General features: G+C 34.2%; 1 protein-coding gene across 1 annotated transcript; it reads left to right on the forward strand.

Moving 5' to 3' along the window:
* The first annotated feature begins 1,347 nt into the window (after positions 1–1,347).
* Positions 1,348–12,924, forward strand: LOC111608534 (B-cell receptor CD22-like). The gene is made up of 12 exons (XM_023333312.1): positions 1,348–1,499; positions 4,083–4,427; positions 4,518–4,730; positions 4,943–5,290; positions 5,376–5,597; positions 6,917–7,186; positions 8,165–8,422; positions 9,404–9,664; positions 10,741–10,822; positions 10,921–10,993; positions 11,126–11,337; positions 11,461–12,924. The coding sequence occupies exons 1-12, from the start codon at positions 1,403–1,405 to the stop codon at positions 11,531–11,533; spliced, it is 2,454 nt and encodes an 817-aa protein (XP_023189080.1). The 5' UTR covers positions 1,348–1,402; the 3' UTR covers positions 11,534–12,924.
* Positions 12,925–13,151: the final 227 nt, after the last annotated feature.

The following is a 13,151-nucleotide window of genomic DNA, read 5'->3' on the forward strand; positions in this document are numbered from 1 at the left end:
GTAGTGTCTGGTGATAATGTTAGAGCAGAAAACCATACATTTTCTGATTAAATATAGGATAAATATGATTAGGAAAAAACATTTAGAAACGGATGTTATTAATATTCTTTTTAATTTAAAAAAAGGACATATTTTTAGGTTTGGAAATAAATATAATTTATTTATTTACTTATTTATGTATTTTCCTATACTGTAGAGCTTCTTTAAGTGTCCAAAAAAGGGTTATGAAAATTTAGACATCATTAATAGCACAATTTTCTTTGCAGCATCAATTATTTCATTGAGCAATAAGAAAATTTAAAATCAAAATACATTTTTGTTCTCCACTTAGAAGTTTAAAACAGAAGAATAATTTGGTTTAGTTACAAAATAATAAAATTAAAACAAATAAAATGTTTAAATAAATACATAACTATTTATTTAAGTAAATGTCTATTTATTTGAATAGATATTTATTTATTTAAATAAATAGACATTTATTTAAATATTTATTTATTTAGTTAGTTTGTAAAGCATTTTTAAGTGTCCGAAAAAGGGCTTTAAAAACTTTATTCGCCATTAATAGCACCATTTTCTTTCCAGCATCAATTATTTTATTGAGCAATAAGCAAATTTAAAATCAAAATACTTTTTTTTTCTTCACTTAGAAGTTTAAAACAAAACGATGTCTTAGTTTTATTGCAAAACCTGCTTTTGAAATACAAGTACACATTTTATTGGTTTTTAACTTTGTTCAGAATCAAAATCTAGACCTTATTTAAATTTTCTTAATAACTTGAAGGTTTTCTAGGTCATTATTTTGGTCACCTCATCTTCATAGATTCTCAAATGGATTCATGTTAGATATTTGACTGGGCCAATCTCACAGTTTTACTTTCTTCTCTGAAACCAGAGTTTGCGTAACTGTCTATTTATAGCTTTTGCGGTAGTTGGCAGTTGTGTTATTATGCTGCAGTTTTCACCAAACTGCACCATGTAGACAATAAGACAACAATGAATTTTAAGTACAAATGGCCAAGTGAGTTGTAAACATAGTTTAAAAAGTTTTCAAACCCCAAAAATCTGGTTGAATCTTCAAATCACAATCTGTCATTCTCAACCCTGCTTGTTTATGTTCTAGTGTGACATAAAACCAGTAAGATTTTCCAAACTTGTGCTGCTACATACAGTTTACATTCAGTCCAAAGAAGTTAATTTGTAGAAAGCATCTGCAGGAATCATTTCTTCATTTTTTTAGAGCGGGGCGGGAGGGATTTACTGTCATGTCTTCATCCATGCATATTAATAATGTAAAGAGGAACAAAAGACAGATTGCATGTTTAAGTCTCAGCCGTAAGATCTGCCACAGATACTTTGTAGAAAATAAAAGTGGCAAAGGTTACCAGGAAGTCGCATCAGATAAATGTGGCCAACACGCGGATGTGACTGGAAGAGGAGAAAAGCAGCCATGAATTTATCTACAGCAGCGAGTCTTTTTCTCATCGTTCTCTTCTGTGAAGGTAATGTGTCTCTACATTTTAATTAAAGTGATTTTTCAACAGCACTGGACTCCTAGAAGTCTGTCCTGTTTAACCTGAGATGCAGTGACTGAACTAATTCAGTTATCATTGTTCTAAATGAAACTGAATCATAAAAACAGCCATTTTATGATGCAATTTTGTTATTGAAACTCATATTACAACTTCACCTGCTTAATATTGTATTACTGAGATATTAGCAAGTAGGAGTTGCAGATAAAATCTTTACATTAGTGGTAAAATAACAAAGTGAAAACAATCAGTGTGTTGGAAAGTGTGGGTTGTATGAAGACAACAAGCTGTACTCAAGATGAATGCTTGTTCAAATAAACTTTTTAAAATATCTAAAGGAATTACCTGCTATGCAAAATGTGCTTACTGTTGAAACAATGTTAAAAAATGTTAGGTCTTCCAATTAATTTTTAGGTTTTTACCAGGTTTAAACTTAATCTGACGTGCTGATAAAGTGATATGCTAATTGTATTGTTGTCATTGTGGAAAACAAAGAGGATGTAAACAGTTTAGGAAAGACTGTTGACAGTTTTTCCATAATCACAACTTTAAGTTAAGTGGGCTGAGAGTGAGACTCTTACAGTAGGAATTAAACTACAAAGGACTGAAATAACTCAGGTTTAATGGATGCGAAAAATGTAAAATAATTTTAAAAAGATCGATTTTAGTTTGAAAAGTGTTGGTAGTTTTAAAAGCAACAAAATTTCAGCCTCTGGTCGACATTAACTCTTCATCTTTTTTTCTTTGTGTCTAAAATCAAAATGAAAAAAGATACAAATGAATTTTGTGCTTTTTGTAAAGAAATAGAAATTACTTTTCACATGTTTCTTGAACGTAAAGGATTTGCATCATTGCTTATCCGGCTGGAAGATGTTTTTAGCAAAAACGGAGTCCATTGGTCTGAAGAGTTTTTTATGCAGCTCTGGAAAAAATCAACTGGACGGCCACCATTATACACACATTACACACAACTACACACCATTGTTTATTGGGATAACAGTGTCTGTAACTATAATCTGCATTTAACCTAAATATGAACACTTTTTCCATTCAGTAGTTAATATTTACCCATATTCATATTTCACGTTAAGGCATATATCTTTACATAAGTATAGAGTTTTCCCCTGCAGGAATGGATAATAACAAAACTGCACTTTTTAGGGGAATTAAGCAGATTATTTTGAGAGAAATCAGATGTTTTGAGTGCAACAATTACACATTAATGCTCTCAGATATACAGCTCTGGAAAAAATGAAGAGTCCGCTGCACTGAACCGCATTGAAAACATCCTGGTTATTCCACCAATTATTGATTTCTGAACTCTTCCTGAGTTAAAACATTAGTGTTGTTGTTTCTAAATGAATATCAATTTGTTTTATTTGGATTATTTGAGGTTTGTAAGCACTGCGACTTTTTTGGTATTTTGACCAAATAAATATAAAATTTCTTTCTTGGAATTTCAGAGACATGTTGTCAGCAGTTCATAGAATAAAAGAACAAAGTTAATTTTACTCAAACATAAACCTATAAAGAGTAAAATCAGAGAAATAGATCATTTTAAGTGTCTCTTAATGTTTTCCAGTGCTGTATTTGGTGCAGTTTATACAAAAATGGAAGCTAGTAAGTGGAAAATATTACATTTTCTTTTTGGACTAACAAAATATTACATTTATAGTAGTAGAAGAAATAAATTAAACAGTGTTCCTGGGGGAAATGTTGACACTATGTTTGTTTTTACTGTAAAAATCAAAGTAAAAGCTAAATTTCTGTTTTTCTTAATGATGAATAACCTGACTGAGTTTTTCTCTTTGTGGTGTTTTAATAATATTGTTTGTTTTGTGATTGATGGAAACTTAGTTTTTAACTCTGTGTTTATGTGAATGTTAGGGTAAACTCTGTCAAAATATATATTTATTGAAAAATAACTGATTTGTTAAAATCAAAATCTAATATTCCTTTCCTTCTCTCTTTCTTTAGTCATTATACCTAATCGTTTTAGTTCATGGTGGTCTTGCTCAATCCTGTGCAAATTTACTACATGAATACATTTAGTATAAAAACCAATAAAGACCTCAGTGATGGCGGTAATGTTTGCTAGTTTCCTTTTTACATTATTCCGGCGCCTGCAGAGCAACCAAGCAGAGCAGACGTGGTTAACTCCCTTGTGTTTCTTAAAGCTGTGCTTATATTTAGTAACTGAAAATAAAAAGATAGTTTACTTCTGCTTCTTATATTTAAATTTTATTTTTTTGTATAAATTATATCATAGCCCTGCATTCTCTCTCTGTTGTGTGATGAAACCAAGATTTATGTTCGGTTAGCTAGATGGTCAGTACTTTGTACTACTAAGAGTTAAAATATAAAATTAAGAACATACAGAAGATTTATTCTGTTTAATAAGAACAAGAAGCTCTGAACAAACTTAAGTTAATTGTTTAAAATGATCTTCTTTTGAGGGGAGTCATACTAGAATAAGCAAGACAGTTTCATATCCTTAAATATGTTTCTATATAACATGTAGATATATATATAATATGTTGTTCTGTCTTTCAGAGGTACAGAGTAAGTGGAATGTGAACTGCAACTCCCAGAACATCTGTGCCTTAAAAGGATCTACAGTGAGAATGCACTGCGACTATAGTCACCCATACCGGCAGGATGGCACAACTATCAGCGTCAAACAAACATTTTGGTTTACTAAGACTGATAAGGACCCTTTAGATTTGAATACACAGGAGGAGTATGCGGGTCGCGTGGAAAACAGCTGCATTTCAGAAGATTGCACTTTGACAATTAGAGACGTGAAAGAGAGCGACTCGGCTGCGTACAAGTTTAGGTTCGTTACAAACAAATCAGGTGGAAGTTACACTGGTCCAAAGGTCGTGTTGTCTGTCAGAGGTTTGTACTTCCACGTGATAAATACTAATTTACTAGCAACATCTTTGTGTGTTTTTTTTTGTTAAAAAATCTTATTTTCTCTCCACACAGATTCAAATCCAAATCTAACTGTCAAGAAGAAGAATTACTATAATTTAGAGTGTTCCAGTTCATGTGTTTTACCTGATGACTCTACATATGTGTGGTACAAAAATGGACAAAATATCCACATAGGGAAGTATTTCTCTAAGACTTGGGCGAGCAACACAGACAGCATATCCTGCGCTCTGAAAGGACATGAGGATTTCCCGTCTCCTTCATTCTGTGAGTTTATTCCAACATCTTTCTCTAACACAACTTCATTTCCTGTCACAGTCTCTGCTGAGATGTCAGACTTCTCTTTCATTTTCATGCTTAATTTGAGTTATGGAGAGTTACAGTTTGATGACTTTACTCATGTTTTACACCAATGTTCAACTTATGGTAATAAATTTATGAAAATTGTCACAGTGTATGAAAAAATGTTTCTCTTTCAGGTATCAGGAACTATTACTGCGAACAAGTGACTTACAGTCATGGAAGAATCTGTGCATTGAAAGGTTCTTCAGTGAGCTTTAATTCCAGTTACATTTCTTCATATTCTACCACATCGTTCTGGTTCAGTCCTGAACGCAGCACAGAATGGAATGATATCTCACAACCTGAAGATCTTAAACTAGACTCTAAATATTTGGGTCGAGTGCGTGTCACTAACATAAAACAAAAGTCCACCCTGACAATTAATAACTTAATGGAAAATGATTCAGCAGAGTATCGATTCATATTCAAAAAATACTCGTTAAGCTGGGGGAGTGATTTACACGGAACAACTCTGACTGTCACAGGTACTGAAGATCCTACAGTTTATTAGCTCCTCATCCTGAGAGAACATGATTTATAACTGATGTAGTTCTTTATGTTATATTCCAGGTCTACAGGTGGAAGTGACAAGAATTTCAGCCAACCAGGATTCACCATATGCAGAACTGAAATGTCACAGCAGATGCACTCCAGCTGGTTATAATTACAGATGGTTCAGGAACGGACAGGACATTCGTCATAACAAATCTACCTATATAGTGTTGATTAATACGACAGACAAAATCTCCTGTGCTTTATCATCGTTTAAGGAACTCAGAGCTCCTGAAGTGTGTGAGTTGACTAAAATACATAATAACTGAGTCATTTTAAGAATTTTAAATCATTATCACTTCTGATTTTAAAATTATTCAGCAATGAAAGCCGACAGGATTGTCACAAGATCACGACAAGACAGGAAGTTAATAAAAAGAAAGCACAGCTAGTAGCAACGGCCTCCAGTGTTTGGATGTGTAGTCAGAGCTCAGAGTGGTGGGATTGTGATGTGATGTTCTTCACTGACAGACTTAGTTCATCAGAACTGATTGATTGATTGATTGATCAGTTCATCATTATACTTTTCAGCCATTGTTTACGTTCGGCCTGGATTTACCAACACTGACTTCTTCTAGTGCAGAACTATGACACGTCTCAGGTCAATGATGTAAAAGTCGGATAAAATACGACCTAACGCTCAGACTGATTTTTTGGGGGGTGAAAAGGTTGAAATTAGGCCGTTCTCAGATTGCCATAGAATTTGGGTCGCATTCGCTTGCTGTGTGTATCGCCTGATATGAAAGGAGTGGAATATAAATAAATTAGTGATTCAATAAAATGTAGGCTAATGTTGAGATGCTATGCTTTAATGGGCCAACATAATGTTTGTTCCTCTAAATATAATTTATTTTGGGATGTACGCCCAGTACCTCCTGCAAATTATGCTTCCACCCCTGGAATCAGTTGCAGATCTTGTACAAGCTGAAGCTCCACCTTCTGCAACCGCCCACGGCCGGGCTGTACCTCCCGGTCCAACAGTCCATATCAAAAAACGCTACTGGCTGGGACATTCTCAGACTCATAAGCTTCTGCTATTTTCCTGTAAAAGTAAAGATTATTATTTTGGCCACAGACATCAATTTTAGTTTCATCAGACTGCAGGACACGCCTCCAAAAGTTAAGATCTTTGTCCCCGAGTGCATTTAAAGACTGTGAACTGGCTTTTTAAGTTGCTTTTGGCATGACGGCGTTTTCCTATCTGAGTGGCCTTTCAGGCCAGGACTCGTTTCATTGTGGATAATAACAGATTTACCAGCTTCAGCCACCAGCTTTACGTTTGGTCTGGGATTGTCATACAGAACCCGTCTTCTTCCTGAACGATGTGATGGCTGGACATTCTCAGGATCTTTATAACTGAATTAAATTGTTTGGAGAGAAAGGATGATTTAGACATGTTGCCTTAACTACACTGAACTACAGTTTCCCAATAGCACTCTTAGTATGCATGAACTTCTGAATTTGGACAAACTAATTAACAGTCTCCCAAAGCTGCAGACACAGGCCAAGATCAAATTCTACCATAATGTAACAGATTGTTATTTCCTTATTTCTTCCAGATGCTCCAGTTTCAACCTCTGTGTCAGCCGATTTCACTGATGACATAGTTGAAGGCAACCAAGTGTTTCTAAAGTGTAGCAGTAATGCTAATCCGCCTGCTAACTACACTTGGTACAAGAAGACTCAATCGTCAACTGTTCAACTTCACGGAAAAGATTCAGAGGTTTACCTGCATGAAATCCAGACGTCTGACTCTGGGAAATATTTCTGTGTAGCCAACAACCAGTTGGGGGAAAGCATATCTGAGTACCTTAATATTGATGTGAAATGTAAGTAAAGTAGCTAGTTTGACAAATATTTTGTCAAGATTGTGAATTAATTTAACCCAGAGAAAATGTGTTGCTCTCTCAACCATGCCCTTCTGATTTATTCAAGTTGTACACATCCTTTCCAGGTTGTTGTTCAAATACCGTCTATGTTTTGGCAGAACTTATGGAAGCTAATATTCAACAAGATCATAACGCACTATAACTGGCACAATATGCTCTAAAACAGGGTTTTACAAAGTGTGGGGTGTGTCCCCGCTGGGGGGCGCCAGAACTCAAAGTAACTGCAAACATTTAGCCAACTTCTCCAAGCCTATAAACCGTTCATTCATCCAGCCACCGGGGGCGCTGTTATACTGATGCTGTCTGTGTATGTCTTAACTTTTACTTCTCTAAACCCTATTGAAAATTTTATATGGCGTTACCAAAATTCAGCGGTGAGTTTCTTGACATTCAATTTTTTGGATCCTTTTGTTGCTAATTTTACTGCTAGTATCAGGCTTTAGGCCCCATTTTATCCGGAGTTATTTTTTTATTAGTCTGTGTATAAAACTAGCTAAGATTCTGAAATAGGACTGCTGATTATTTTCAGCTAATGTTTTAAGAATCCTTAACCATTTGGCTAAACTGCCCATTTATTTATTTTTATGGTGTTTTGAGATCTTTTGAAAGGCCAATGCCTGAGGATGATTGTTTCTGTGATTGGTATAATTTTGTCTGTATGTAATTATGTGGTTATTTGTTTATACCTTCAATACTTTTTGCATTTTAAATGAAATTATTGCGTTGCCTGTTCATTCGCCACAAGCTTCAATAACGAATATAATGCACAGCATCAGTGAACATGAAGAAAAGGAAACAGTTGTTGATTTTTTTTAGCTCTCCTAAACTTTGAAAACTCTTGTTCTAGAAACCTAGAACAACAGTGAAGGCAAATCTCTTGACACATTGTTCAAAGTTTCTTCTTTTCATTTTTCTTAGATGCTCCAAAACGTGCAGATGTTTCCCTGAGTCACGTAGAGATAGTGGAGGGTGATTCAGTACATCTGACCTGCAGCAGTGATGGAAACCCAACACCTTCCTACAGTTGGTACAAAGACAACCAAGAGATGCTTCAAGGACAAGGAGGCATGTATCAGTTCACTTCTGTCACGTCTGAGGACAGCGGGACGTATTGCTGCGAGGTTGGGAACATATATGGACGGATGAACTCTTCATCTGTTCTTATAAATGTGGAGTGTAAGTACACAATTAGTTCTGTCTGAATATTTGTCAAAACCTTCACAGAAGAGCCAAACTTGTACGATGGATGGTTATACCAAACCCCAAACAACCAGCAGCATTTTAAAGGTGACCTATAATCCTTCCTTGTACAGGTTAGGATAGATTTACAGATTGTACAAAACATATTCATTACATTTTTTGCACAAAATCCTTCTTAGATAATGAGATCTTAGTTCTGCCTATTTTGAGCTCCCTTCACAATGAGCTGTTTTAGAGGCTCTTGTCATTTTAAATCCAAATAAGCTGCTGGTGGCCACGCCCCCCAACTCAGCGTTTACATTCGTATGTGAAAATGACTAAAAGCATAAGTAGAGCCTCCTGCACAACCAAAAGGAATGCAGCATACCATTGTTGAATGGTATGTCAACAACAGAGAACTTTTCTTTTCCAGCAGCCATTGTACAGTGCATACAGCAAAACTCCCCCCAAAAAACAAAAAAAGAAACAGTTGAAGAAACATGCTGGAGCTCAGCTTGGGTTGCTAGCTAACAGGTGTGGTTGCTAGGTAATGTCACAGTGCCCATTGATTGTGACACAAAAAACAATAATTTATTGTCAAAACCTACTGGGTGTGTTTTTTTTAAGAGTTTGGGTTGCTTTTAGAAGCAGTTGAAACCCAAATAGATATACGAAAATAGATGCAAAAAGTGAATTTTGTATAATAAATCCCCTTTAAATTTGATCTTTAGATAATTATTTATATGCAGCCTTGTCACAAAGATCCAACTATTATACTAAATTGCATCTAACATGCAATGAAGTACTCCAAATTTGAAAATATGAATGGTATGCTTGTAGATTTTTGCTTACATTTTTGCACAAATAGACAAACTGAGTTACACATGCGTAACCGCTCTTCTTAAATATCATTTTTAAGCAAGTCTGCTGGGAGACGTTGTCTAAACATGACATGTTTTCTTGATCATTCTCCATCAGATCCTCCAAGGCTTCCCTCTGTGTCTGTGAATCCTCCCGGTGACGTAGCAGCAGGTAGTTCAGTGAATCTGTCCTGCACCAGTGTCGCTAACCCTGCAGCTACGTACACCTGGTACAAAGAGCATTCAACTTCCCCAGCAGCAGATGGACAGACGTTTACCATTGTGGACATCAGAGGTGAACATGGTGGAAATTATTACTGTCAAGCCAGAAATAGCAGGGGGAACCATAACTCCACCGTACATCTGATTGTGGTTTCAAGTAAGCTATTGTCATTTTTAAAAATAAATATATTATCCCTTTCAGGTATTAGCTTTGTGTTTTTTCCTAAAACTTTTTTGATTTTCTTAAGACATAAAAAAGGTAAGAATTTATTTTTTTAGGTGATCAATTGTAATTTTCTCCAAATATAAAGTTGTTGTTTGAAAAATACATCAGTAGTATTGTTCTTTAGGGGTTATCTGATGTCACAATATTTTTTTTACCTGCAAGAGTCGTCTACAGTAGAAGGAGGGACAGTGTGGGTTGGCATGTTTTTTTGTCAGTCGGCCATATTGGATTTAACAAAAATAATTTCTTGCATTTGCAGCTGATGGCCAGTAGTTGATAGTGTATTTTATGATGCATTAGTGTTCACTTCAGTGGTCTGTGTGCGTAGTTTCTTATATTCTTTATTGCTATTTATTGCAATGTGGCTGTCAAGGTTGTAAAAATAATCAATATTTTTTACATAATTAACACTAAAAATAACTTCTTTAAAGATGCTCATGTGCATCTACATCATGGTGTCAAGCCTGTTTTCATTTTGGGTCGTATCGACATCACGAATATCCTAAAAAGGATCGGTTGTGGCAGAATGCCTTGGTAAAACATTAACAAACTGTTAAAATACTAATAAATAGCAATTTCTACATTCAATTAGTATATATAATATTGAAAATCTTTTCTTAATTTGTCAGTATAGAGAAGAAACTGCTTTGATTTGAGAGGCTTGTCTCTACTTGTATAGAGATTGTATTCATTCTGGTTCATGTTTGCCATTTGCTTTATTGTATTAGTTGGCGTCCTTCCTGTGTTTAAATTACCCTTTCTGCTACTTGTCCTTTATCATATTCATACTGTTAGTTGGCAGGAAGTTTGTGCTTTTTGTGTTACCTGCAAAAACAGGAAGGTCTAATAATTGCTTTGTTCATTTATTGTATGATTTCTAACTTTAAACTCCCTTTATTGGGTTTTAAAAACAAGACTGAATTAATTTCTTTAGCTGCCTGGCTCTGTGACTATTTAAGGTATTCAGTAAATGTTTTTTTCTTCTTGTTTTTGTTCCCTTATTTCAGGTTCTGCTTCATCTGCTGTTGCTGGGTTAATCACGATTCTACTCCTGATTGGTTTATTTTTGTCTGCCTTCATCATTTTTAGGTGATTTAAATACTTTACTGCTGTTTTTATACTCTATGTGGAATGTTATGTCATTCATTCTTTTCCTTATTTTTTTCTTGACTGTTTTATATTTGTAGAAAAAAGAAGGTTGTACGGCAAATTCACCAGAGCAGAGAGGGAGCAGAAGATAACGAGACAAAGAGATTGGGTGTTAGTCTTCCTTCATCTAAACACTTTGAACTGTGTTTTCCTCTCGTCTAATGGGAGAATGTGATTCTGCAGGGCAGTTTAGGAGGCTGGAGTTAAGTTTCTCTTCTGAATCCAGCATTTGCTCTTTTGCAGAACTTGGGCCGACATATGGGGAGTTCATCAACTGCAGGACTTGGAAATTCAGTAGATCAAGGCGACGTTTGCTATGCCAGCGTACTTTTCTCTAAAAATCAAGAGGAATCTCTTTACTCCAACTTTGTGCCAGCTGAACCCAAAACATCTCAAAACGAGGAAAAGGAGGAAGACGTGGAGTATTCAGCGATCATGATCAAGAACACACCTTTGTAAGTTCAGAACATTATTTCCTTTATATGTTCTTACACTTAATCCAGTTAAAGTAAGTAAAGATTTTAAGCTTTTAATGATAATATCTGATACTTACAAAGTGTGTTTTTATCTCTTTGCAGTAAGAAAAGTTATGATGCTTCAGAGGAATCATCTGCACTGTACAGCACAGTCTGCAAAGTCAACAGATTATAAACAACAGCAATTCTTGTTGAATACTTTTAAAAAAATATATAATACTTTATGCATTGATCAGAAAGCAAACATGAAAGTAGTTCATTCAAAAACACACGGGATGGGATGGCTGCATTAACAATGTGCTAATGAATCTTTTATGCATTAAAATATGTGCGATATTTCATATTTTACTGATCTAATACAAAGTAAATACAGGCCTTGTATTTCCGATGCCAATATTTATACCAATACTTATTACTGAAGTATGTTATATATCATATATCATCAAACTTCTGACTTTTAGGTGTCTTTGTGGTTTTTCCTTTGAATTATTTTTGTTAAAACCTTGGAGTTTATAGGTGTACATTTTATCTAAATACTTTAATAGCATATTTAGATGATAAACAGAAATAAAATAAAAATAAAACTAATTTATGTCCATTTCAGTAAACTAAAGGAACACAAAAAAAATCATCATTTAAGGGTAAATCAAAGCGAAATATTTTCTTAGATGTTAGAAATGGAGAAACTATAATACAAAAATAACATTTCATGAGTGAATATGAAACTAAAGTACTGATCTTGTCATGTTAGCATCCATCCAAATGAACAGTTGTCAATTTAAACAGAGCTAAAATGCACAATATCAATTATGATAGAAATATATACAAAACATGGCACAATTACACATAAAACCCTGTGTATAATTACATTTGTCTAAAATAAATGTTAAAGTATAATACTTGTAAAGAAAAAGCAGAGCTTATCCTTTCCTTTATGAGAAACACAAAGGACCGTTCACTTCCTGTTTCATAAAAAAAACATGTTAAAATTGATTATATGCAAAGATGTGTGGATTGTATGGTTGTTTTATGCATTTGTTGTTCCATAGTGTAATTTTGTGGTTGTTATCCTTGTATTTATTATTTGCTTTAACATCAACCTGCCAATGGGACTAGAGATGGAAATTAGCCACTTGGCTATATGTCATTGTTCACTAATATGTATTGTCCCATTTAAAAATAAACTTGAACTTAAATTAACTGAGTTGATTACGTGTGACTACCTAAGTCACTATTTCTGTTGAAACGCAACACAATACAAGAATAATATGTATATCTTTACTTTATTATTATTTTTATATGTACACGTTACCTGATTGGGTTTAAAGATAATATGGATGATTGATTGTTTGTTTAGTTGCTTATGGTATAGTAAATTGACTTTTTCAGAGAAGGGGAAGACATACAAGACTTTTTTCATTCAAAACCTTTGTGTCAATGTGTGACATGTTCATTTTGAACTATAAATGACTGAAATAAAACAAATAAATAGATAATGAATTTCCTGAACTACACTGATTATTACTAGCTTCACTCTTCTTGGCTGATACTTTAAAGTGACTTGTTTTTTTTCTTTTTTTATTGACCTATCAAATAAACGTATTTTTATTACGTAATTATTGTCCCTAAATCTTTAATTTACCATGACAACTACATGTTTGTTTAGAACTTTGGGGGTCACACAAAATCTCAATGAAACTGGCTATAAGATACATTTTCTCTAAGATATACAGAACTAATCTTGAAAATAAGTTGTGGCGAACAAAGAAAGAAAGAAGCAGTCCTTACTTTAT

Source organism: Xiphophorus maculatus, chromosome 5 (genome assembly GCF_002775205.1).
Source record: "Xiphophorus maculatus strain JP 163 A chromosome 5, X_maculatus-5.0-male, whole genome shotgun sequence".
Classification (NCBI taxonomy): domain Eukaryota; kingdom Metazoa; phylum Chordata; class Actinopteri; order Cyprinodontiformes; family Poeciliidae; genus Xiphophorus; species Xiphophorus maculatus.